Below are 27,128 nucleotides of genomic sequence, written 5' to 3'. Positions count from 1 at the left end.
AAGGTAAAAAACGAATACATTCACCAACAATAACCGAATCATCAAAAACTGAAATCTCAAAACAGCATACACAAGAAGATGACTCTGATAGAATGGAGCTTGAGACGGATGAAACGAGCAGCATTATATCGCTAGAAGATATAGAAATCCAAACAAAAACGAAGAAAAAATTAAAGAAGACAGACCCTAGAACTGACGAAGAAATTTGGAAAAATATTGAAGACCATATGACGGAATTAAATAACGAAAATTCATTCCCTATTAATTTAGATCAATATATTAGTTTATTAGATAGCTCTCGAGGGAAACAAAATATTAAAGAATTGGTGTATTCATATACAGATGATATTAAAGAACTCATTAAAATGTGCAACAAATTACACTGTAAAATGAACAAAAGTTTAAAAAATAGATGCTCACGTTTATCAAGGAAATTACATGAAATGTTGAATCCTGTCCCTAACATAACTTCGAACAAAGATCAATAAATACATAATATTATTAATTTATCTGTACTACAAATTTAAATATTTTTGTACTATTTATATAATTGGAATGGATATTTTACAGTGGAACGTAAATGGCTACTTCAGAAGATTCGAAAATATAAAACTATTGTTAAATCGTTTACGTCCAACTTGCATTTGTCTACAGGAAACAAATTTCACTTCTGATAAATGTGCCTCCCTATCAGAATACGAACATTTCTACAAAAATCGAATGCAAAGTAGTAGGGCTAGCGGTGGAGTAACTATTTTTATTAAGCCTCATACAATTCCAGAAGAAATAACTTTAAACACAAATTTAGAAGCAGTAGCGATAAAAGTTAAATTTCCGTTACCTATTACATTATGCAATATTTATCTTCCCAATAGTAATCCGATCAACAAACAAGATTTAAATGACCTCGTCAGTCAACTTCCATCTCCTTTTATAATTCTAGGAGATTTTAACAGTCACCATTTTTATTGGGGCTCAGACAAATGCGATACCAGAGGTAGAATGGCTCGATCAACATGATAACGTATTTTTATTAAACAACGGACAGCCTACCCATTTTGATAGCAATACAGGTCGCACAAGTATTATAGATTTAACTTTGGCTTCACAAAATATAACATCATATTTTGAATGGAATGCCTTAGAGGATTTGTATGACAGTGACCATTTCCCAATTTTAATTAAATCTCAATTATTTTATGATACCGAATCAAGTAATATCAGAGTACCCAAGAAATGGATATTTGATAAAGCAAACTGGTCCATGTTTAGTAAAGAGGTTGAGTTACATATTAACGAATTGACACCTTTACGTCATACACCTGACTATTCTGTCAATGACATTATTAAAAAGTTCACTGAAACCATTCTTAAGGCAGCTGACAAATCAATACCGAAGACATCTGGTACCCTAAAAAAAAATAATTTGCCGTGGTGGAATGAAGATTGCAAAATAGCAATTAAAGAAACAAAAAAAGCTCTTAAACTTTTTAAACGACACGCTACAAGTGACCCTAATTCAGTGTATAAAATTGAATATAAGAAAAAGAGAGCATACTACAGAAGACTTATTAAAGAAAATAGAAAGAAGTATTGGGAAAATTGGGTATCGTCTATTAACAGTAAGACTCCCATTGGGGATGTATGGAAAAAGATCCAAAAACTGAAGCACCGCAACACTAGATTCAACAATATTGTGCTCGAAAATATCGATGGAACATTTACATCCAACCCCATTAAAACCTCAAACCTATTAGCTAAAACCTTCGCAGCTAATTCTAGCTCGAATAATTACGATGACCAATTCATTGAATATAAGACCAAACAGGAAATTGATTCAAACTTTAATGTAGATAATAATTCCAACCCAATTAACAGAGAAATATCAATGCAAGAATTGTTACTGGTACTTTCTCAAATTGGCAATTCTAGTCCAGGGCCAGACAATATATCAAATATTATAATTCAACACTTGCCAAGCAGAGGACTTGACTATTTACTTCAGTTATATAATTATATATATAAGAAACAGGTATTTCCTGACAGCTGGAGAGAAGCCTTAGTAGTTCCAATATTAAAACCAGGAAAAATATCAATTTTACAAACTAGTTATAGGCCCATATCCCTAACATGTAATCTATGCAAAATACTTGAAAAAATTATAAGTAAAAGAATCAGATGGTATGTAGAATCGAATAAGTATCTTTCACCGTTCCAGTATGGATTTCGTCAATTTCGATCAACAGTGGACCATTTAATGAATATTGAAAGCGAGGTACTTGATAGCCTTGCAAATGATAATTATATTGTTATAGTAGCACTAGATATTGAGAAAGCCTATGAAATGGTTTGGAAACACAGAGTTTTAAAAGTATTACAAGACATTGACATTAATGGAAATGCCCTAGCGTTCGTCAGAAACTTCCTTTCAGAAAGAACAATAAAAGTAAGAATTAATGATACAATCTCTAACCCTATTCCTACAGAAAATGGTCTGCCTCAAGGATCTGTACTCAGTGTGATTCTATTTTTACTGGCTATTAACGATGTTCTTTCACATATTGAAAAACCAGTTAAAGGTTTTTTGTTTGCCGATGACCTAACCATGACTTGTAGTGGTAGAACATTAAATCCTACATTAAAACTTATTCAAAATACTCTAAATAATCTTCAGGAATGGTCTAAAAAATCTGGCTTTAAATTTTCGAAAATTAAAACTGAATTTATGATAGTGTCCAAAAAGAAAGACAGAAATAGAAATATATTATTAACTTTAGATGAACATAGTATTAAAGAGGTAAATAACTTAAAAATATTAGGATTAATTTTTGATAAAAAAATGTCTTGGAATTCACATATAAATAAACTTAAGTCTGAGTGCTATAAAAGGTTAAACATAATAAAGGTTTTATCATCAACAACATGGGGATCTGACAGTAAATGTTTGATTAATACGTATCGCGCTTTAATAAGACAAAAAATTGATTATGGCTCTGTGATTTATGATTCTGCAAAAAAATGTTCACTTGATGCCTTGGAAAGCATACAAAACACCGCTCTTCGACTGAGTATTGGTGCGTTCAAAACAAGCCCGATTAAGAGCATCTTAGCTGAAGCTGGAGAAATGCCACTAGGACTTAGAAGAAAGGAACTTGTAATTTCATATGCTATAAACATACTGTCTCAACCTGAAAATCCAACATACTATTACTACAATAAAACAACAGCCGTAGATACAGAATACGAACTTCAACCTAATTTACTGCAGCCTTTACGAATCAGAGCATCCAAATATTTAAACGAACTGAATCTTAAAATCCCAAAAATCTTTACTAAGAAACTACTCTCATCTGGTCCATGGGAAAACTTTGAATTCCCCATTAACCTTGAACTAGCTAAAAACAAAAAAGACGACACTCCTCAAGACATATATAAAAACTCATTCTATGAAATTAATAGTAGATATACTGGTTGTAACATTTTCTATACTGACGGGTCAGTTATGAACGGAAAATCAGGATGTTCAGTAGTGACTGGTGATAATTGTTATCGATATAAACTAGGAGATTTTAATTCCATTTTTAGTTGTGAAGGGATAGCTATTCTCAAAGCTTTGGAGTTGATACATAGTGAATCTAATACAAATAAGTTTGTAATATATACTGATTCAAAATCATGCTTGACAGCGTTACAAAATACAAATAATACGAACACTCTCATTAAAGAAATCCAGCAAAAAATGATAAATATGCTTAAAAATAACTACAAATTCGAAATTATATGGGTTCCGAGTCATCAAGGGATAGTTGGCAATGAAAAAGCAGATAGTGAAGCGAGAAATGCAATTAATGAGAATGAAAGGCATATAAATAAATCAACTCCAGTGGAATTACAAAAATATTTCAAACGTAAAATTAAAGTGAATTGGGATCATTATTGGAAAACAGACAACACAACAACATTATTTAATATTAGAAAATCGATTTTTGACAAATCTCCTAGTTCATACACCAGTAGAAAAGACCAAGTCGTTATCACCAGATAGCGTATTGGGCACACAAATATGACACATATCCATTTAATCACTAAAACAGATAGAAACAAATGCAAGTGTGGACACGACCTTACTGTTTTGCATCTATTAGTAGAGTGTACAGCATTTGACAATGAAAAAAGACTATGTAAAGTTCCTAATAACTTGAAAGACTGTCTAAATCAGGATGGATGTCTGCAAACCATAAATTTTTTGAAAATGTTAAATGTTTATAAACTAGTGTAATCTACTGTATTATGTAATGTAAATAGCCAATAGTGGTCGCTAATGACCTGAGATGTTAAAAAGCGACCTAAAATAAATAAATAAAAAAAAAAAATATGTTGTATCAAAATTACGAAACCGTGCGTTTTTTTTTTTTTTCAAAAGAAACGTAATATAATGGAATCGCCCAAAATATTCCCGATTCATAGATCCGAAAAGGGCCCGCGAAGTTAGTATCACGTTATCTAACGCAGCCCAACAAAAACTTGAGGCAATCTCCCGGAGCCTTCCGCGAGAGAGATTGATTTATGACTAACGCAAAAAGGTATCCTTCCTTTTACTTTGTGCCAGAAATATACGTTTTGTACTTAACATTTATTTTAGATTTGTAAGTAGTACAGGGAGTGAGTTGAAAGGATCTCTTTGAAATGAACTAGCTTTAATTTTGATGAACATTTATTTACCCGCGATCTCTTAGGGGCTAATGAACTACTAGTTTTAATTTTGATAATCATTTACCCGCGATCTCATAGGGACTTTAAAATGGACAAATTATTTTGTTATCTCTGATAAGCAAACCAGAGAACTAGTATGGTATTAAATAATTATTAAAGTCATTAAATTATAGGGTAAGCTCTGACGTATACTTTTAATCTTTATGGGAAAGTTAGGATACGATAAGGTTGCGTTTCAGAATGGAATACTCGAGAGCTTTGTGATAGAAAAAGCTGGAATGATCTGCTCGTGCGTGCTAATAATATGCTTTAACATCCTTATTAGAGAGAAATCAGGGGCGGCAGTAGAAAGTATTCGGGAAAGAAAAATGTTCACAATTGATTTCCACGGTGAAGGAAATAACATGGTGTAAAAAAATAATCAAACCCGCATAAAATTATAATTACTGGTGGTCGGACGTCTTGTGAGTCAATACGGGTAGGTACCATCATCCTGCATATATCTATCTATCGTAAACAGTAATGCGTTTCAGTTTGAAGGGTGGGGCAACCGTTGTACTGTAAAAACTGAGACTTTAGATCTCAGGTGGGTGACGGTACTTACGTCGTTAACGTCTATGAGCTCCCATCAACACTTAACAACAGGTGGCTCGTGAACTCGTCCACCTATCTAAGCAATAAAAAAACCCTTGATGGTTTAGCAGTCATTAAAGTCATTCCAATTTAAAATTCCTGTCCTAAGCAATTCTTGTCACTCTTGTTGCAATATATTTTAAACATAACAGAAATATGTCTGACTGTAGTGTTTTAAAACGTTGGCTAAATTACCTTCCATCTAATTACTCTCCACTCAATTTGGATGATGTTTTGACAGTATCTAATAATATGTCATACAAACTTCTATAAAATGACTGTAATCAAAGTCCTAGTTTAATCAAATTCTAGTAAATATTACCGGCCTGGTCGCGAAATATTCTACACTTATACCTCTGAAGCTGATTACTTTGAAGTTTGATTCGAACCGACGCGACGACAGCGAATATTACAATATCAATTTTGTACTAAAACGTCCGAACAAGTTTAATGCGCTTCTAAAAGTTTTATGACTTCGTAATTTGTTGTTTACTACGCTGGAATAGAATGGTGGTGTCATTGGATAATTATAAAGAGCCCGTTCCCCCTATTCACATTTCAGTTTTAAAAAGGACTAGCGGTCCCGCAGTAGTCGAAATTCGACTATAATTAATTGGAATTGTAAGTTTGTACACTATTATGATTGTATTTTCAACACCAAGACTACGCTATAGAAAAATATTAATAGAGACAAACAATATTTAATCTATTCTCAATTTTACCAGACGTCAAGAACAAAAGTTTGACAATAAATAAATAATATGCGTGTGTGTGTCAAATACATGGTAGTGTGTGTAATGTTTTTTTTTATTGATTTAATGTATCTTTTATGAATTATTTCAAAAAAATATTAGCATTGTGCACTTCTTCTCTATATTCTCTATAAGTGTGAAAAATTTCATACTCCTCCATCCGCGCGATTTCCGTAAAAAGGGATACAAAGTTTTTACTTCACGTATTTAATATATATGTTGGCACACGTCAGGGATGGCTGAGCGGTAGGTTCCGTCATCACTCGTATTCGATTGAACTCAGTTTAGTCAATAAAACTTTTCAATAATAATTATTGAAACTCAACACACACAACTTTGACAATGACAGGATAAACCGACAGTTTCGTTGCACATACCGACAGACCGACTGACTGACTGTCAGAGACTCACTGCTGAGACGGACGGAATCACTGTCTGACACGAATGCCACGACTCTGTCCACGTACCGCCATTTTATACTGTGGCGTTACGGGGTCTACCCTTCATTTTGTGATATTTATCAAAACAACATTTCATCATTTAAAATAATAATCAAAATATTACTAAAAGTCGTTATCCACGACATATATATTGTTCAACTCATTGTCAACATACTCGCGTGACGTATTTTGTTTACTTCTTGTCTGGAAGTTAATTATTTATATATGTTAATCGTAGATATGTATATTAGTATAATTTATACTGTTTTTACAGCTTAATATAGTGTTTTTTATTGTCATCACGACAACTTTATTCGAAAAGTCAGAAATAATATTGATCTTGAGTTATGAAATTGCCGTGTTTATAATTTTGGTATTAATACAGAAACATGTTTTCCGAAGTTCGGTCTATTATTTCTTAGTTTGCAGTATTCATTTTTTTCCCTACCTATGCTGATAGCCTTGAAGCTATTTCAGCTGCTCCTTGACGTGTAGGTGAGCTCTCACAGTTATTAACACTGGCCCTAGCAAGAATAGTGCTTCGTAGAATCTACAACCGGATCGGAAACGCGACCCACTGAGAAGATTCGGCGAAAAACTCAGTGAGCTGTGTCTATGGGTTAATTCGCTCGTCGAGCCCTTGGTCGGAAGCGACGGGTTCGACGAGGACGTTGACCGGTGCTTGTGGTACCTAAAAGCACCGTTAATGGATTGAGAGGATCCGTAATTATGTGTTTAGGGCGACGTCGACTGTTTACCATACGGTCCACAAGATCGGGTATGCAGTATTCATATTGGTATTAGTAAGCGACATGACATATGCTACGTCAATATTAACAATATGATAGATACTCTTGCGTGTTCAAAATGGCGTCTTAGCATGATTTTAATTATGAAACATTTAGTTTTTGTATCAACATTTAAGTTAGTTAATTTCATGACAATTTTACAGAAAAAATATAAAAAAATAATAATATCCAGACTTCAATAATAAATTTATTAAATGCAACTTAGTAAACACCAGTACAAGATTGGACTTTTAATATATTTCTTATAGAAATAACAAGGTATATAATTTTATCAAAACCAAGCAAATGTAATAAAAGATTAACTGAAAAATATCCATTCTAAATATTAAAAATGTAAAGGAGAGTTTATTTAATACGCTTTTACACTATAATATACTAAATTTTGAAAACATAGTATCAGGAGTACAAAGAGGATATATTATTATAGTATTTGCAAAATTTAATATAGAAAAAACTCTTTTATCATTGACATGTTTAAAAGCAAATAAAACAACAATTAAAATATCCAGACTATTATTAATACACTAGACTAGTATTAATATACTAGAATGGATTACGATTAAAACAACAATAATTTTAGTTGGAATTTGTTTTAAATTAACAACGTCTATTTACACGGAGTTTCAACGAAAATAAATGTAATTTCCTCCAGCTCTCTCGATCTGTTTGCATACAACAGATACAAATCTGTTCAGTACGAAATGGGACCAAAGCAATCAAATTTTAAGAAATCCCTACAAATCACCTATTTGGTTTACGAAACTTTAGCCTCATTGGAACTATTTTGAGTCGGCAAAACCGCGTTAATCTTCTTGGTTGAATTGAATTATCCATTCAAGATAAAGTGTCTTGTAAATTGTTTTTATAATTGATCTGCAATAGACTGGTAGTAGGACCTCTTGTGAGTCCGCGCGGGTGGGTACCACCACCCTGCCTATTTCTGCCGTGAAGCAGTGATGCCTATCGGTTTGAAGGGTAGGGTAGCCGTTGTAACTATACTTGAGACCTTAGAACTTATATCTCAAGATGGGTGACGCATTTGCGTTGTGGATGTCTATGGGCTCCAGTAACCACTTAACAACAGGTGGGCTGTGAGCTCGTCCACCCATCTAAGCAATAAAAAAAAAGACATTTTGAATGGTATTTTCGTCAACTTTCATGAGTTATAGACATAATTATAACTACTTCTAAGATTTAACCGAATACTTTACAATTTTCGTACTAACCCCCGACTGTGAAGTATTTGCGAGATTTAACCCTAAAAGTAATTTTAACCAGAGATATCTTAAAGTTTAACATGAGAGTCATGAGACACATTGAGTCTCTCACTCTCTTCTATTGTCCGAGAAATTATGCATATTTTTCGACACCATATTGTGCACATTTTACAAAACTCCTGAAGTCTGTGTATACTATAATATCATACTTAGCAAGTACTTTTTTAAATTTATGGCTCTAGTTTGTATTGAATGAAAAATAAAGTAAAACTAGAGATCCCGCAGTAGTCGAAATTCGACTATAATAATTAATTGGAATTGTAAGTTTGTACACTATTATGATTGCTTTTTATACTTCTATAATCACAAATTTCGGCAAGGCTACACTATAAAAAATATTAATAAAGACAAACAATATTTAATCTATTCTCAATTTGACCACAGACGTCAAGAACAAAAGTTTGACAATAAATAGTATACATGCGTGTGTGCGCAAATACATGGTATGTAGTGTGTGTAATGTTTTCTTTATTTATTTAATGTATCTTTTATGCATTATTTAAAAAAAAATTAGCATTGTGCACTTCTTCTCTATATTTTCTAGAAGTGTGGAAAATGTTATACTCCTCCGTCCGCGCAATTTTCGTAAAAAGGGATACAAAGTTTTTGCTTCACGTATTAATATATAGATAAACAAAACAAAAAGATTCTTTCTTTTTCTTATCCAGCTATGTTTTTGAAGCGTTAATCTCTCGACATTCCTGGGCGCTTATGCAAATACTTGAAGAATTCCTGAAATAATTCTCTTTACAAACACATTTAGGTTCATTGTTAAAAACTAGTGTATTGCAAACAGCTGGAGGGCTGTCGACATCTTCACAATACTCCGATAAACAAGCTGGAGGAGAAGGATCCCAAACTTCATTTTGTCTCGTACAGTTCACAGGTGCTGAAAGCGATAAAATTATGTTCATTAAATCGAACATTATACAAGGGACTTATGTACATCTATAAATAAATGGGTTTTTACCATAAATTACAAGCAGTGAACAATGATTTAATTTACATTTTATGTGTCCAGTAATAGCGCTCCCTCTCTCCACATAGAAGCATTTTTTTTTCCTCCTACCTAAGCTGATAGCCTTGAGAGGCTATTTCAGCGGAACCTTAACTAGTAGGAGAGCTCACGGGGCTCAAACCTGACGACGTTGCTGACACGAACCCTAGCAAGAGCCGTGCTTCGCAGAATCTACCACCGGATCGGAAACGCGACCCACTGAGAAGATCCGGCGAGAAACTCAGTGGGCTGTGTCTGAGGGTTAATTTACTCGTCGAGCCCTTCGTTGCAAGCGACGGGTTCGACGAGAACGGTGACCGGTGCTTGAGGTACCCAAAAGCACCGTTAGTGGATCGGGAGGAGAAGCAAATAAAGTCGACTTTAGAATTTATGTCGATAACTCGTCAATGAAAAAGGCGGCAATAAATAATTTTCGCAAATACCCACAATTTACGAACAAAAAATCATCAAGAGCAGTGGTCTCATGAGAAATGGTTCATTTCATCTGAAATAGGGCTCAAGTATGAGTCGCAGAAAAATTATTTCGATTTTACCAACATATTGCGTTGGTATTTCACATCACTACGTTAAACGTTAGGTATGATAAATAAAACCACTTACGGCACTCCCAAGACGCGATACATCTCGGATCTTCTGTGCTAAGTCTTTTATAGCTAAGTTTGCAGATACATCCAGAGTAGCAGGGGCTGAACGGGAAATACTCGCAGATCAAAATCCCCATGTTATCATCTACAGGGCAATAATCAGTAGGGCACCCGGACTTGCATTGGACGTAAGTACCATTTGGACCACAAGGGTTTCCACCTAGATGTAGGACAAAATTAACGTAGTACCAACGATTATAATTTGCGTAATTATTGATGATATGGTGTCTTGTAAACCCGCACTCGTAGGTACCACCACCCTGCCTATTTCTGCCGTGAAGCAATAATGCGTTGCAGTTTGATGGGTGGGGCAGTCGTTGTACAGTTGTACAAATAGTTCTTAGAATTTATGCGTTAAGATGGGTGGTAGCATTTACCTTGTTGATGTCTATGGGCTCCAGTAACCATTTAAGACCAGGTGGGCCGTGAGCTCGCCCACTCATCGAAGTAAAAGATAAATAAAAAAAACATAGAAACTGTTGTAACTAAAGTCTCAACGCAAATATCAAAATAAACTATATATTTTTTATTTGGGGAAATAGGACAAAAAAGGTTTTGTTGAAAAACTGAATGACAAATAATTGCAGATATTTTATAATAGCTAAACTAAAATTCTTCGTGTTGTAACACAAGCGAAAATAAATTGATATGAAATTAAATGTGATTCACTTTTAAAGGATATTGTGAACAAACCCAACTAAATATCATATTAGACGAATACTTTACATAATATGATTCCAAAATATCTTCTAGTTTAAATATTTCAAGACTAATAATTGAGCTACTAGCCTGGGCATTCTTCGGGGCTGATACATTTGCCTTTTGTTTCCGAAAGTATATAACCAGATTCGCATTCGCATCCGACAGGAGCACATTTCTTTTTACAGGGCTTAGCCTCCGGTGCCTCACAAGTAGACGGACAAGCCAACGGACATTCTTTTATTACCGCATGCGGATCACCGTTGCAACCTCCCATTTCTGTAAAAGCAAATTAAATCTTTATCAAGCACTAGCTGGCCCAGCAGACTTTGTAGTGCCTCAACTTTTGTATCAAATAAACTTAAAACAAACAAAAGGAATCCGTCCAATGGGGGACACATCAAAGGAAAAACAAAATTGTTATCTTTGTTTCATTCTGAGCATTTTCATATTTATCTACCTTTTAAACCTTCTCTGGACTTCCACAAATAATTCAAGACAAAAATTAACCAAACCGTTCCAGCCGTTCTCGAGTTTTAGTGAGACTAACGAACAGCAATTCATTTTTATATATATGTGGAGTATTTTTTAGAATTTAATTTTATTTAAATCTGACAACCCCAATTTGTGGATGGGCTGTCAAAGTCAGGAGGTAGTCAGAAAAAAAAGATTAGTGTGTGTGGTGGTGGTAAGATGTAAAAGTGATATGTTGTTGTTTCTTTGTGTAAAAAATAAAAATAAATAAGGTGAGATCCATTTCTCGTTATTCCGCCATCCTACATCTTTTGGGAGCTCTCCGTGAGATCAGAAGAGACAAGTCCTATATAGCTTCTGTTAAGCTAAAGGAGAAGATGCGCAGTGACAATATAAGAAAAGAAAAGGTAAAACAAATTTACAAAGTTGGCGATTTAGTTGCAATCAAGAAAACGCAGTTCTCTCAAGGCAGTAAATTATTTCCTAAGTACCTAGGACCTTATGAAGTCTTAAAAAACAAAGGAAATGACCGATATGTTGTGAAGAAAGTTGGAAATACAGAAGGTCCAATCAACACCACTTCTTCTGCTGATTTCATGAAACCATGGGTCACGTCGGTAGAAAATTATTCATCTGGGTCAGATGATTAACCAGGACGGCCGTGTGGAGTATTTTTTAGAATTTAATTTTATTTAAATCTGACAACCCCAATTTGTGGATGGGCTGTCAAAGTCAGGAGGTAGTCAGAAAAAAAAGATTAGTGTGTGTGGTGGTGGTAAGATGTAAAAGTGATATGTTGTTGTTTCTTTGTGTAAAAAATAAAAATAAATAAGGTGAGATCCATTTCTCGTTATTCCGCCATCCTACATATATAGACTTAACCAAATATCGCTCACAAAGCTCACAAAGCATATTATGACCAAAATGCAAGTCATGCACAGAGCCATAGAACAGGCTATGTTAGGCATTTCTTTAAGGGATACAATGCGCAATACCAAAATCCGCAGAAGAACTGGTTTGACTGACATAGTCAAAGAGATTGCTCGGAAAAAGTGGAAGTGGGCCGGCCACATATGCCGTCGCACTGACAATCGGTGGGACACAAAAGTACTGGAGTGGAGACCTCGTAATGGACGTCGTAACGTGGGCAGACAGCCAACAAGGTGGACAGATGACGTGGTCAAAGTGGTTGGTAGAGACTGGATGAGAAAGGCAAGAGACCGAAGAGAATGGGGTGCATTCGAAGAGACCTACACTCAGCATTGGGTGGACACCGGTTGAAGAAGAGAAACCAAATAATAAAATGACAATAAAAATATGTTATACATAACATTATTTAACGGGCTCTAACTACATTACACGATCAGTTCCTGATATTTCGGGGCTGTGGCAAACGCCATGATTAAGGGCAGACTGTAATGTGTAAGTTTTAGTGTGAGAACCCGTAAAATAATAGTGTAATTATATGGCAAAAGCTTAAAAGAGCTTGTAAAAAAAAAGTTCCGTAAAAAGGTGGCTAATAAAACAAAGAGCAACTAGGTACATAATTAAGACTAGTCTATCGGTGGTCACGGACAAATCTACTGCAAAGTATTAAAAATGTCACAAATTATGAAATGACAATTAAAAACGCGAAATACGTAAAAATAATGTTAAATAGAGATATGGGTCACGAAAACTCAATAACGCTTACAAACAAACTGCAACTAGGCATGATCTTAGGACCGACAATATTTCTTTTAAATAATTGTAAATATAAAATGTTATCCTGAATGATTTGCTCGGTGTAGAAACATCATCGTGTAATGAAATCACATAAGGAAATTTTATAAATATGCTGGTGGTAATAGTCTTAATAGGCGCTTAGGTCTTAACCTTAACTCATATAAAATCCCCGTTATTATGTTGGAAAAACCTTGATACAATAAAATCGAAATTTCGACCTTACGTTTCAAAGTCTACATCTCTACATTATTTATGATAATACTTACAATACAAAACAATAACCTTGTGGTTTTTTTTCCTACCTACGCTGATAACCTTGAGAGGCTATAATATCAGCTTCGCCCTAACGTGTAGGTGAGCTCACGGGGCTCAAACCGGAGTGTTGCTAACACTGGCCCTAGCAAGAGCAGTGCTTCGCAGAATATACCACCGGATCGGAAACGCGACCTACTGAGAAAATCCGGCGAGAAACTCAGTGGGCAAACTTCCGTGATACCTCTATTAGGAAGCTAAAATCTGGATATGTAAACAGTGTTACCAAACTTACTAGGACATTTGTCGATTGCAACACATTTCCCATCGAGTTCCGACAAAACGTATCCTTTCTTACATTGACACCCATCCTCATTGTTGGCAGGTAATTTATACTTAGAACATTTTTTTGGATTAGGAACAGCACATGTGGGTCTACATTCAATTGGTATCGGACATCGACCAGCTGTAAAAAGAATATGTAATAGTTTTAGGTACATTTATGAGAACTATAAAAAATATTAGTCGTTTGTAAAGTCGCTTTACGGACAATAGTTTTACGTGACTACGTCAGCAACATAACTAATCAAACTGCCAGACGCTCTAGCGTCACGCGAGTAGAGAGATAAATGAGTCACAAGCCAAAGCTTGGGCCGATCGTCTTTCTCTATCGCTTGTTCCGCGCTCTCGCTTGCACACTCAGGCTCAGACGGAACGTGACACTTTATAGTACGTACAGCTGAGGTTCATCGATTTATAAGACGTTATCACGTTGAAAACTACACAAATTTTATTTAAAAAATGCATTAAAGAGAAACATCGATTTCACTTACGACACGCTTTTTCCGGAACACAAACGTCATCTTTGTTTCTTTTATACCCATCTACACACACGCATCTAGGGTCACAGTTTGAGCCGGGCGGATCATCACAATTAGTAGTGTTAGCATCTTCGCAACGTTCTGCCAAACATTGCGAACAGGGATTCCAAACTTCATTAGGCCTAGTGCAATTGACGGGTGCTAAAACATATTGGACAAAATTAATGTAAAATTAACAGAATAAATTAGCTCTTTCATTGATATGCAAAGGAGTTGGTATTTTTTTTACTGCTTAAAGGTGTGAAGTAATTCACGGCATGGCCGATCATCATCAGCCTGCGGCAGTCCACTACTGGACATAGGCCTCCCCCAAAGCTCGCCACTGAACCCGATCTTCGGTTCTACGCATCCAGTTACTGCCAGCTGCCTTGCGGAGGTCATCGCTCCATCTAGCAGGAGGGCTATGTTGAGCCGATATTGAGTATATGGTCGATGTTGAGTGGATATCGAAGCCAATTGACATCGACAACGTGAATGCTGTCGCCCACCATAAAACATGAGTTCTAAGTGACAGTTGTATAGTAGAACGGCTGACCGTCTTTAAAATTGCTACTTCACGGCAGAAATAAGCAAGATGGTGGTACCTACCCGTGTGATCACACAAAATTCCGTACCTTCTATTTGCATAAGAAAAAAGCTACAATACGCTGTTACTGATTATCTAAACATTAATGGGTATTTAACAAAATGAATCTTACGACAATCTGAGGCGAGCACGCAAACATCGTCTTCTTCGCGACTTTTTCTTTTGTAGTTATCCTTACATACGCAGCCAGGCGGGCAGGGTCGCCCAGGCTTACACGCTATTTGGAGTAAACTGTCGTCTTCAGGACAATACTGGTTTGGGCATCGAAAGCCGCAATCGGAATATGTTCCGTTTACCCCGCATTGTTGTTCTTCTTGAAAAAAAAAATAACCAAATCTTTGAAAAGCTTTTAGTCTTTCAAAACCAGTGATACTTGAATTTCAACAGCTAAACCAATATTTCTATAGTACCATAATTTACATATTTCAGGGATTGGTTCTTCTGAAACTTTTGATCTACCAATCCTAAAACTATAGGTATTATTCCTTATATGTAGTATCATTCCTTAGCCACGCTGGGTTTAAAAATAACATTATAATGTCCCTATTTTTTCCTCAATTGAAAATTTATCATTCGTAAATTTAGGGATGTCAATACTGTATTTTGACTAAAACAAAATTGGCGTAAACATAATTATTGTACGTACTTGGACAATTTTCGATCTTAATGCATTCCCCGTTGATCTCGGATAATATGAAACCAGGCTTACCATAACAGGCTTCTCTTTTGAAGGAAACTTCCTGAACGTAGGAACAATTGGGATTCGGAATTGCGCATGTCGGTATACATTTAGAAGGAAGCGAGCATTTCTCCGCTACAAGAAAAACAAACGCTGAATTCCTTAGGAAAAGGAGACTACGAGTATTGCAGGAAAGACTAAAGATAAAAGTCAAGTTATATACGAAAGGGGGAGACAGGATTATTTTCGCAATCTAAATATAAATCTTATGCAGAAGTTTTTAAGAAACTATAGACCGAAACAGAAAACGTCAGTCAGCATAATCAACATGAGTAAAAAAAATAGTTGTACAAGCACAATATTAGTGCTAGTAGAAGGGAAGAAAATGAAAAGGATTTTACTATTATTTTTATGAAAGACTGACAAACGACACGTGGCAGCTCTTAACAATAGATATATTATTATAATTTGAATTAAAGTCTGTAAAGTCGTCCGACATCAAGCGATGCGATTATATTGGCGTTCAAATCCCGTAAACAGATACCAAATTTTCTTGGAAAATACATAATTACCTGCCAAACTATTGATATTCACTGACTGTGGGGTTTATGATAAAGCCGCATAGGTTGATACTCCCTATCGTACCTTGAAGTCATGTAATCTGGTTTCAAGTTTCGTGAACAACCAGAGACGTTAAAATGACACGGAAATATGTTTATTTCTTTACCTGTCCCCGTCTTTACTAGCACATGTTATATATTTATCTATAAGACTACACTTTGCTATTAATTAGTATATATATTTTTTTTTTTAATATCTCTGGTAGGCGGATGAGCATATGGCTCACCATGGTGAGTTGTTGTCATCGCTCATGGACTTCAGCAATGCCAGGAGCACAGCTAAGCCGCTGCCTACCGTTATGTGCTCTCCACAAGCCTCGTCTGAAGAAGGACATGTCATAGCGCTCGAGAAACACCGTAGAAGGGCGGGATAGATAAATATGTTTTGTTATATTCATTCATTTATTTTGTTTTACATTTTAAGTTATTTGATAGTTTTTAGTAAATAATTATTGCGGTCATCATCATATAAAAATGATATACTTTATCTCTTTCCCACAACTGAAGGAATCCAATGATTCAAGTATAGAAAATCGGTAAAAATGTTTAGGGACTTTTTTTTATTGCTTAGATGTGTGGACGAGCTCATAGCTCACCCGGTGTAAAGTGGTTACTGGAGCCCATGGACATCTACGACGTAAATGCGCCACCCACCTTGAGATATAAGTTTTAAGATCTCAGTATAGTTACAACGGCTGCCCCACCCTTCAAACCGAAACGCATTACTGCTTTACGGCAGAAATAGGCAGGCTGGTGGTACCTACCGGTGCGGACTCACAAGAGGTCCTACAACCAGTAAGAAATAGGACTAATAGTAAAAATAGGAATAATAAATCAGGACTTAATATTCCAAATGCATAAAACTCTAAATACATATTTTTTTACAAACCCACCTTGAAAACATTCCTCACTGGGAATGCATATACCACTGCTGTTCCTCAAATATCCAGATAAACAGTTACATCCGACTTCATCACCCCTAGACTCACATAAATACGTAGTGTATATGCTCTCACAAGTCTGAGGGGGACACACTATTTTGGAATCCGACAGTACTTCGTTATAACCACATTCCGGTACTGAAATTAAAGTAAACAAAATTAATCGGTAATTTGGTTTGAGTGCACGACTGTTGACATTCTTGTGGATTTTAAATGTCGTTAACCATTTACACGTGTACGATTTGTCGTGAGTTCTGTGGGCGTAAATCGTAGCCCAGCTTAATAAGCACTGGCAAAATGACAAAATTTTTGCGAGCAGGCCAACATTACAATGTCACCTGCGATTTCGCCTCACGACATTTGAAAGTGTCTTATCACCTTCTATGACTGTTCAGTTTTTTTTTTGTTTAGATGGTTGGACGAGCTCACAGCCCACCTGGTGTTAAGTGGTTACTGGAGCTCATAAACATCTACAACTTAAATGCGCCACCCATCTTGAGATAGAAGTTCTAAGGTCTCAGTATAGTTACAACGGCTGCCCGACCCTTCAAAACGTATATACCTAGTCAGGTCATAAATTCTGTCACATGTTTAATGTAAAATAATTGAAACAAGTTTATTCATTATGTAACCATTCATATACCAAAATGAACTTAACAAAACATAGATTCTTATGACACTAAAGTTTATTCAAAATGATCTCCGTGATTTTGAATACAGGCCTTCAATCTGCGCGGCCAGTCGTCTATCGCAGCACGAACGAGGTCCATGTCAATATCGGCGGCTGCCTTAATCAAGGATGTCTTGAGTGACTCCAAATTGGGATGAGGCTTTGAGCACGCCTTTTCTTCCAAGTGTTGCCATATCTTGTAATCTAACGGATTCAAATCTGGACTGGAGGAGGGCCAGTCTTCGTGCCGGATGAAGTCGATTTCACGCGCCGCCAGCCAGTCTTGTGTGCTCTTCGCTCTATGAGCTGGCGCCGAATCTTGTTGGAATACCCAGTGCCTGTTATTGAACATGGTATGAGAAACAGGTTCCACAAGGTTCGTCAGGACTGTATTTTGATCCACAACTGCATTCGTTTTTACACCTTTCTCACAAAAATGTACCTCTGTTAAGCCCCAATAAGAAACTCCCAACCATACCATGAGCGAGGATGGAAAATGACCTCGTTGGACACGCGGAATACGGTTGCTCGCTTCTTCACTACTGTGTGCGTACACCTTATCATTTTGTTTGTTGTAGCTCTCTTCTACGGTAAAAACTTTTTCATCCGAAAAAAGAATTTCCCGATATATTTTTCCCGCGTACCGCTTCAACAAAGCGCGGCATCTCTGCAGTCTCAGGTCCATTAGACGAGCATTCAAACGATGTCCTGTTTTTCTTCGATATGTCCGAAGCCCTAAGTCTTCATTTAACACCCTTTTCACCGTGGTTCTGCTTATCCCCATCTGAAGGGCCAACAGTTTCTGCTTACGTTTGGGATTTCTTTGAATTCGCGCCTTCACAGCTTTTATCACTGCTGGAGTCCTAACAGACCGAGGGCGATCACTTCTTGACCTGTCATCTACACTAGAGTCTTCATTGTATCGTTTGATGGTACGATAAACGAATCTTTTGGTTATATTCAAATTTTTCAGTATGTTAAAAATTTGAATTGGCGCGTAACCGCAACGATGCAACGCAATAACTGCAACACGGTCTTCTTTAAGCGTCCACTCCATATTTAAAAATGAGTGAAAATTCTAAAAGTATACATTTTTATTTTCATGAACAATTCGAAATTCGAATTCAATAAACTTTTTTGTGGCCAGCATTCTAAAAGAAAAGTTTTTACTGTGTGACAATACTTATGACCTGACTAGTTATATACACATGTACACATGTGTGTATTATTGAAACTCACCTTCTGTTGTATTGTGCGCGGTTGAAGAGCATATGAATACTAACACACTAACACATACGAACAACATCTTGGCAAAACTATAATAAATACAATTCAAAATCCAATTTATATACTAGCGCATTTTATTATTGTGCTAGTCATCGTGTTAACTGTTGTTTAATTAACAGTTGTGCAAAGCGAAGCATTTTTATTCAAATTTGATAACAAATAAGGTTTCCTTTTAAATAAACAAGTAAAAAAAAATATCATTCGTTATGTTAATGTGGTTTTCACATAATACTGTGCCCCATAGCTTCAGTCGTGGTTTTTTGAAATTTGGACCGTTGTTCAATGTTAATATTGTAAAAAAAGATACAACATTCCAAACTTAATACTTTTTATTTATTTATAACTTCTTATACTAGAAAGTATAAAGGCGGACTTAATGCCATAGGCATTCCCTAACAGTCTACCTTAGGGGAGTGCAGAGATGAAGCTTGGTAGGTGTAGTGTTAAGGTGATATTACTTAAACATATGTGTATATATAACACACATAATATTTATAGATACAAATACTCGTACTTAAATAAACACATATACTTTTAATACAATACTTTTCTGCATTCAAAAAACAATAACGTAATTCATGTTTCCATACCTATTCCAAAGGAAGGTTAGCTCATATGATATTTGCGCAGTTTTAAAACCTCGCCATGAAATATGCAACAAATTTTAATTCCAATAAAAAAATTAAAAAAAACCTTTCATGGTTTCCGTTGATTGAACCCAACAATAACTATGGTATTAATGTACTACATAATGATTGCGTTTTGAAGCTTATTGTGTATTTAGTGATCTGTATTGTTTATAATCGGGCGAATCAAAACAAAACAGAAGATTTTTTTCTAATGAAACATATACTTTAAACAGCATTAAAAAAAGAACAAAATTGCACCTAATCAAGTTCTGAAAAATAATTATTACACTGTTTAATTTCGTGCTCGAGACATCGAAGCGTATTAAATAAGGAGGAATTTCAGCATAACTTCAACGTAATTAATTGAAGAATTAGATCTATTTCTTACTGTCACGCTTCTCGCGATTCTTCGTACGCTCATTTATGTCGCGACATTCCTGAGCGGAAACGCAGATTCCGCTATCGTTCCTGAAGTAATTATCTTTGCAGATGCATCTAGGGCTGCTTTGTATAAACTCGTTACAAGGTACCGGAGTAACGTCGACATCGTCGCAGGTTTCTTGTAAACAGGGCGGTGGTGACGGGCTCCAGACTTCGTTGGGTCTAGTGCAATTTACAGGAGCTGGCAAAAAAAAAAAACACCTTGAACCTCTGATATCGATTAATAATACTACAATAGAACTTTTTTTTTATTGCTTAGATGGATGGACGAGCTCACAGCCCACCTGGTGTTAAGTGGTTACTGGAGCCCATAGACATTACAACGTAAATGCGCCACCCACCTTGAGATATCAGTTCTAAACACGGAATAGATAAACCGTGGTTCTAAAGTATCAAGTATAGTTACAACGGTTGCCCCACCCTTCAAACCGAAACGCATCACTGCTTCACCGCAGAAATAGGCAGGGTGGTGGTACCTACCCGTACGGACTCACAAGAGGTCCTACCGCCAGTAATTACGCAAATTATAATTTTGCGGGTTTGATTTTTATTACACGATGTTATTCCTTCACCGTGGAAGTCAATCGTAAACATTTGTTGAGTACGATTTCATTAGAAATATTGGTACCCGCCTTTTTTTTTTTTTTTTTTTTTTTTTTTCGGGTAGAGGGCCGAACCTCCTACGAGGTCCCCGCGCAAAAGGGGCGCGCGGGGTATGTGAGACTCTACGATCTGCATGGTGTTATGAGCAGACCGCGGGACCAAGGATTTTAGGGCCCACCCACTAAACGACTCCCCTGCACTCTTACACCCGACGTCCGATCCCCTCCGAGGTCAGAACCCGGATGAGGTAGGGGGGTTACCGCGGTCAACACTACAACCAGACGGCGCGGCTCACCCCAAGGACGCCCAGCCGACGGAGCCTTCGAGGCGAATCGAAGGCTCTGAAACGTCGGCCGTCTCGGTACGGCAGCCCGTCGGGCCGCCCAGACGGTGCCGCTGGTGTCCCGGAATACCCCGCTGGACCAGAACCAGCCTGCCGGGTCGGGACGCGATACACCGTCGACCGGTCGCTCTATTTACTCCATGGCAGCGCGCTAGAGTGCTGGTAGCGCGCCGCGCGGCCTCACCCCCTCAGGTCGCCCCTTGACCTTCACCGGGGGGAGTTCGCCTCTTACAGGGGCCGAAGTCGGACAAAAGCCCTTCTGCGGCCCCCGGCTCGGCGGCGACGGATAGGTGCGGAGAGGGATGAGCTCTCCCTCTCTCGTTCCGCCGCCTCCTTCTGCGAGATGGTGCACTCGCAGAAGTCGAGCATCGCCTTCCAGGACTCATCGCTGCCGAGCATCGTAGCCACGATAGTCGGCAGCGACAAGTCCGGTCCTATTTGCGAGACAAGGACACGGCGTTGCTCCACCCATGCGGGGCAATATGCGAGCGTATGCTCGACCGTGTCCTCGTCGCAGTCACAGTGGTGACACTCCATCGTCGGTTCCCTCCGGGCAACGCGATGCAGGTACCGGCCGAAACACCCATGGCCGGTAAGCATTTGCGTCAACCGGAAGGTGAGACGCCCTTGGTCACGGTTCGCCCATTTCGCGAGGACCGGGCGCACCGCCTCGACAGTCCGGAGACCGGCCGACGGGTCCGCCAAGCGGCGAGACCACGCCTCCAACACAGACCGCCGAGATTGGAGCCTCCGCGCTCTAATTGCTCCTTCTCCGGGACGTGGTTCCCCCCTGTCGCGAAGGTCACAACGCCACGCATAATCGGCAGCGAGCGCCTCCGCCTCCAGGTCCCAGGGAGGCGTCCCGGCGAGAACGCACGCCGCCTCGAAGGAGACGGTGCGGTATCCACGAATCGCCCTGACTGCGATTGCACGCTGCGGGCGTCGCAGCGCCACGACGTTTCTGCGAGTCAAGGCGCGGCACCACACGGGGGCTCCGTATAATGCAATAGACCGCACCACCCCCACGTAGAGGCGGCGCACCACCGTGTCAGGCCCTCCGACGTTTGGCAAGAGCCGACTCAGCGATCCAGCCGTCGCCATCAGTCGGGGGCCCAACTTCTCGAAATGAGCGCGGAAGTTCCAACGACCATCCAATTCGAGACCGAGGTACCGTAACCCAGTCACCCCGACCTCGACGCGGACGCCTCCAATCACCAGGTGGGCCCCGGGTGGCGGCTCTCTCCCAGCCCTGTGAAACAGCAGGGCCTGGGATTTCTCGAGGGCCACGTCGAGGCCCAGCCTTCGGATCTTACCGACGACGAATGCCACCCCTGCGCAGGCAAGACGAGCAGACTCTTGGTAGTTCCTCCCCCGGGCCACGACCAACGTGTCATCCGCGTAACACACAACGCTTAGGCCCGGGAGAGGGCCGTGCAGGGCGCTCCTCAGAGCCCAGTCGTAACCGATATTCCACAGGAGAGGGCCAAGGACCGACCCCTGTGGAACACCGCGCTCGACCGGAAAGCGGAGCACCGCACCACCGTGTCCGGTGCACACGACCGATCTGTCCTCGAGATAGGACCCGATCAGTCGGCGGAGGTACGCGGGGACGCCATGATATTCGAGCGCCCCCGCGATCACTGACCAGGGCAAGGTGTTAAAAGCGTTGGCGATATCCAGGGACACCGCCAAGGCCACCCCACCCCGGGCGACAGCTTCGTCAGAGAGGGCACGCACGCGCATAATCGCGTCGATAGTAGAGCGGCCCTCTCTGAAGCCATACTGTTCCTCCGACAGATCGGGACCCGTCCCGGTCAGGTGCCGGACGATGCGGGCGGCGATAACTCGCTCCAACAATTTTCCCGCCTCGTCCAGCAACACGATGGGGCGGTACCCCGCAGGTGAGTCTGCGGGGCGCCCCTCCTTCCTCAGAAGGACGAGTCTGCCCGTCTTCCACTGCTTAGGAAACCGTCCCGACTCGAAGCAGGCTTCAAAGAGCCGCACGAGCCGGTCCCCAAGGGCACCGAGGGCCAAATCCCAGACCCGGCCGTGAACACCGTCAGGGCCGGGGGCCGCGTCTTTTCTCCGCATCCTCAACACGGCCGCATGAATCTCTTCCTCCAAAATGCTCGGAGGGACCACCTCAGCAACACCGCTCACGTCACTGCGAGGCGGCGCGCCCATGGAGGGAGGCTCAAAGTCCCTCTCCATCTGCGGGAACAGCCCGGAGACAATCTCCCGCAGCTGCTGAGGCTGGAGACGCTCCGTCACTGGGAGCGCCCACGGCCGCAATTTCTTGCGGACCGTTTGGTACGGGCGCCCCCAGGGATCCTGATCGAGCATCTCCAGGAGCGTCTGCATGCCCTGAGATTTGGCCTCACCGATGGCCAGTCGCAACGCTTCCTGCTTTTGGCGGCAGTCGGCGCGCAACCGGTCCGCTACCTCCGCGAAGTCCTCATCGCGAAGGCGGCGGCGGCGATGGCGAGCGCTCCGGCGGCGCGCCCGCACGCACTCCTCGCGGAGTTGCGCGATTTCGGGCGACCACCAGTACGCACCGCCACGCGGAGCACTGCTGCCTACCCGGGGCATCGCTGAGTCACAAATACGACCCATCGTTCCCCGGAACCAGTCAGCCTCTGACTCCACGTCCACGGGGCTAGTAGGCACGGGTGCCCACGCAGCCACCGTGGCTGCCTCCACCAGGAGCTCCTTATTCAGGCGCTTCAGTGCCCACCTGGGGAATGACCGAGGAGCACTTCGCGGGAGCTCCTCCTCACCGCGGGCGTTCATAGCCGACGCGGATCGAGAGGAGGCTGAGAGCTCAAATCGGACGTATCGATGGTTATTGGTACCCGCCTGGAATTCGAACACCGGTGCATCGCTCAACACGAATGCACCGGACGTCTTATCCTTTAGGCCACAACAACTTGAAACGACGACCTCTCATATCGATTAATAATAGTAGAATAGAAGCGGTTAGGAAATATATATTTTTTCTCGTACTTAGTAGAAAAAATGTTAAAGCTATAAGTTTTTGTTGATATCAAAGTTATTATGGCAATATCTGATGGTAATATAATTATTTACACAGCTCATGAATAAGTTTCGTTTCGATATTCGAAAATATAATGTATAAAGTGTGAATCAAATTTCACGAAAATAATTGTGGTAGATACATTTAGTCATAATATTGGTGTTTCAATACGTATCCATCCAAGCAGCCCCAGAATACTAAATGTTTGTCGAGCCTTAATAGATCCCTTCTTATCTCTGGATATAAATTTATTTACATTACAATATACTTTAACTTCAAAGAAGTTATCCATAAATAGTAGTCCAAAGTGTTCCTAATAGGCTTTAGTAAATCCAACCTGTTTCGCAGGGCCATTCAGTTAGCCATTGAATTTCGTCCCACTCGGATTTATTTATATTTCTCAATTGTGTTCGCCTTAATGTTTAAGAACAAAGAAATTATAAGTAAAATACGCCCTCAGGGGATTTCTCATTGGACCGTTCTACAATAAATCATTGTCGTTATAATTAAATATAAAAGCAATTAATACCGGGAAACACTTAAAAAATGCTTTCACTAGGACTTATTCCATCAACATTTATATCATCTTTCATATTTTTGTCTTGATTAATCTGAGCAACAAAAACAAAATACCTGAGTTCTTAGTGTCAGTTTTATGGTACAACTGCTGCCCTGCCCTTCCAACCTGGACGCGTACTGCTTTACGGTAGAAAGGACAAGTTTGCTGGTGAGTGGTTACCGTCGCGCATGGACTTCAGCAATGCCAGGGGCAGAGCCAAGTCGCTGCCCACCGTTAACCTCATTTAAAGAACCTACCCCTAGGAGCCTACCTCTAGAAACCTACCCCCAGAAGCTCAGAAGATGCCCTACGACAACCAGAAGATATCACCGCAATGCCCAATAAAACTATTTTTATCTTACTCTATGTTGTACTTACGACAGTCTGTGGTCGGCACACATCGCTTGTCATCCTGACTCAAGAGTCGATAATTGGGTTTACAAACGCAGCCCGGATTACACGGGTAAGGGGGCGAGCAAGCAACTATAGCGCGGCTGTCGCTTGTTGGACAATAGTCGGTGGGACAGCCAGCTTTGCAGGATACGAGCGTTTCGTTTGCATTACACGGACCTAAAATATATTCTTCATTTACTTATAGCTATCATAACAGAAGTGGACACACATATACATAACATATTTCCAAAATCCATATATAAATATTTTATCGGGCAACTCAAAATGTAAGCCGATTTAGATGAGTAATTAAATGATATTAACAAAATTCAGTTTATCTCAATAATCAAACTTGTTTTTGATTGAACAATTGATTTTTCGACCTCATGGCCCAAAGTGGGCGGCGACAGTAATATTTTCGTGAATATGGGACTTGGGTAATGGCCAAATATAAAGCACGACGTAGACACCCTCGCGTCACCCACATTTTACAATAAAATATATCAATTTTTTTTCTACTTTTTCGTTGATAGGCTAAGGAGCTACTCTAGCTGCGATGTGACTTGTAGGTGAGCTTTCGGGGCTCAACCTGTATTGTACATAGAACCATTCAAGTCATGTCGTTTGTACTGCAAAAAATCGTATACCGCTTAAGCGTTTAAACGAATACTCAAAGGCGTTACGACGATTTGTCAAGCGAATCGAATGCACTTTAACGTTGCAGTGGCGCATAGTACTCGTTCACACGTTCGTTTTTACACAAATGAAAATCTAACCATATGGAACATCCGGGTGATTGTACGTTAAAATAACGAATACAAAGAAAACGTGCAGGACAATACTGTGTGAACACTTTTTTTTTTCTGGACGAGTGCCGAACTCCCTACGAGGTCCCACAGTCTTCGGTAAATCCCTTACTGGATTTTATATTATACACAACAGATTTGTGAAGTTGATGAAATATAAAAAAAAATAAACAACTAAAAATAGAATGACGTCAAGCATTATTTTCCTTATACGTGTATGCACGGTTAACTATAATGATTTGTGTTAGAAGTCAACTTCGAAACTAGTTTTAAGATTAAGACGCTTAATAAGGTATGTGCTAACAATTAAATCACACAACAGCTGATAAATACCACATTAGTTACAATGTATTTTTTAAATAATACAAAAAATGTCGAAACATGTTACTTTTATCTTCTTTTATCAATTTAAATTATTGAAACTCACCTTCAGTTGTATTGTGCGCGGTTGAAGAGCATATGAATACTAACACACTAACACATACGAACAACATCTTGGCAAAACTGTTTAATACAATTCAAAATCCAATTTATATACTAGCGCATTTTATTATTGTGCTAGTCATCGTGTTAACTGTTGTTTAATTAACAGTTGTGCAAAGCGAAGCATTTTTATTCAAATTCGATAACAAATAAGGTTTTATTTTAAATAAACAAGTAAAAAAAAATATCATTCGTTATGTTAATGTGGTTTTCACTTAATACTGTGCTCCATAGTTTCAGTTGTTGTTATTTAAAATTTGGACTGGTGTATAATGTTATTATTGCAAAAAAGTTTTTTTTTTTTATTGCCCTTGTAGGCAAACGAGCATACGGCCCACCTGATGGTGAGTGGTTACCGTCGCCCATGGACTTCAGCAATGCCAGGGGCAGAGCCAAGCCGCTGCCTACCGCTTAATGCTCTCCACAAGCCTCGTTTGAAGAAGGACATGTCATAGCGCTCGGGAAACACCGTGGAGGGGAGCTCATTCCATAGCCGGATGGTACGTGGCAAAAAAGACCTCTGGAAACGCACTGTGGATGACCGCAGTGGCTCCAGGTAGTATGGATGAACTCTACTCCGGTGGCGGAGTAGAGTTCATCCATAAAGATACAACATTCCAAACTTAATACTTTTCTGCATTCCAAAAACAAAAACGTAATTCGTGTTTCCGTATCGATAGCCTTCAGATAAATTGAAATGCTGTTTCGCCATCGATTAATAAATACCAAAAGGAAGG

The 27,128-nt window shown here is 39.3% G+C and overlaps 1 protein-coding gene and 1 long non-coding RNA gene across 15 annotated transcripts in view; one reads left to right on the top strand and one right to left on the bottom strand.

The window, feature by feature from the left end:
• Positions 1 to 7,514: 7,514 nt before the first annotated feature.
• On the bottom strand, positions 7,515 to 26,414 carry LOC114247919 (zonadhesin). 14 transcript variants are annotated; one of them, XM_089728123.1, is made up of 12 exons: positions 26,336 to 26,414; positions 25,088 to 25,279; positions 20,118 to 20,351; positions 17,096 to 17,281; positions 15,550 to 15,717; positions 15,016 to 15,216; positions 14,270 to 14,458; positions 13,732 to 13,902; positions 11,076 to 11,264; positions 10,243 to 10,446; positions 9,255 to 9,513; positions 7,515 to 8,834 (listed from the first exon to the last, which is right to left on the bottom strand). In XM_089728123.1, the coding sequence occupies exons 1-11, from the start codon at positions 26,400 to 26,402 to the stop codon at positions 9,293 to 9,295; spliced, it is 2,022 nt and encodes a 673-aa protein (XP_089584249.1). In that variant the 5' UTR covers positions 26,403 to 26,414; the 3' UTR covers positions 7,515 to 8,834; positions 9,255 to 9,292. The 14 variants fall into 14 exon arrangements, with proteins under 14 accessions (XP_089584249.1, XP_089584248.1, XP_089584250.1 ...); XM_089728122.1 differs by having other exon boundaries at positions 7,515 to 9,513; XM_089728124.1 differs by having other exon boundaries at positions 7,515 to 9,513; positions 15,016 to 15,213.
• A 151-nt stretch (positions 26,415 to 26,565) lies between these two features.
• LOC149502838 (uncharacterized) overlaps positions 26,566 to 27,128 on the top strand; it is a 118,784-nt gene continuing 118,221 nt past the window's right edge. The window contains exon 1 of the long non-coding RNA XR_016323229.1: positions 26,566 to 26,947. This is a non-coding gene — a long non-coding RNA (uncharacterized LOC149502838). The remainder of the gene's footprint in view (positions 26,948 to 27,128) is intronic.

Source organism: Bombyx mandarina, chromosome 06, assembly GCF_030267445.1.
Source record: "Bombyx mandarina strain Sakado chromosome 06, ASM3026744v2".
NCBI lineage: Eukaryota > Metazoa > Arthropoda > Insecta > Lepidoptera > Bombycidae > Bombyx > Bombyx mandarina.
The sequence above is the reverse complement of the archived record's forward strand: the minus strand, read 5'-3'. Positions and strand labels throughout refer to the sequence as shown.

What these genes read in the sequence shown, in the direction of transcription:
- LOC114247919 (XM_089728122.1), bottom strand. Translation starts at nt 26,402, where the DNA reads ATGTTGTTCGTATGTGTTAGTGTGTTAGTATTCATATGCTCTTCAACC. An exon ending in CGTGCTCGCCTCAGATTGTC is followed by an intron (nt 14,459 to 15,015) that starts GTAAGATTCATT and finishes AATATGTTTTAG; the next exon opens with CACCCGTCAATTGCACTAGG. An exon ending in TATCGCGTCTTGGGAGTGCC is followed by an intron (nt 9,514 to 10,242) that starts GTAAGTGGTTTT and finishes TATCGCTTTCAG; the next exon opens with CACCTGTGAACTGTACGAGA.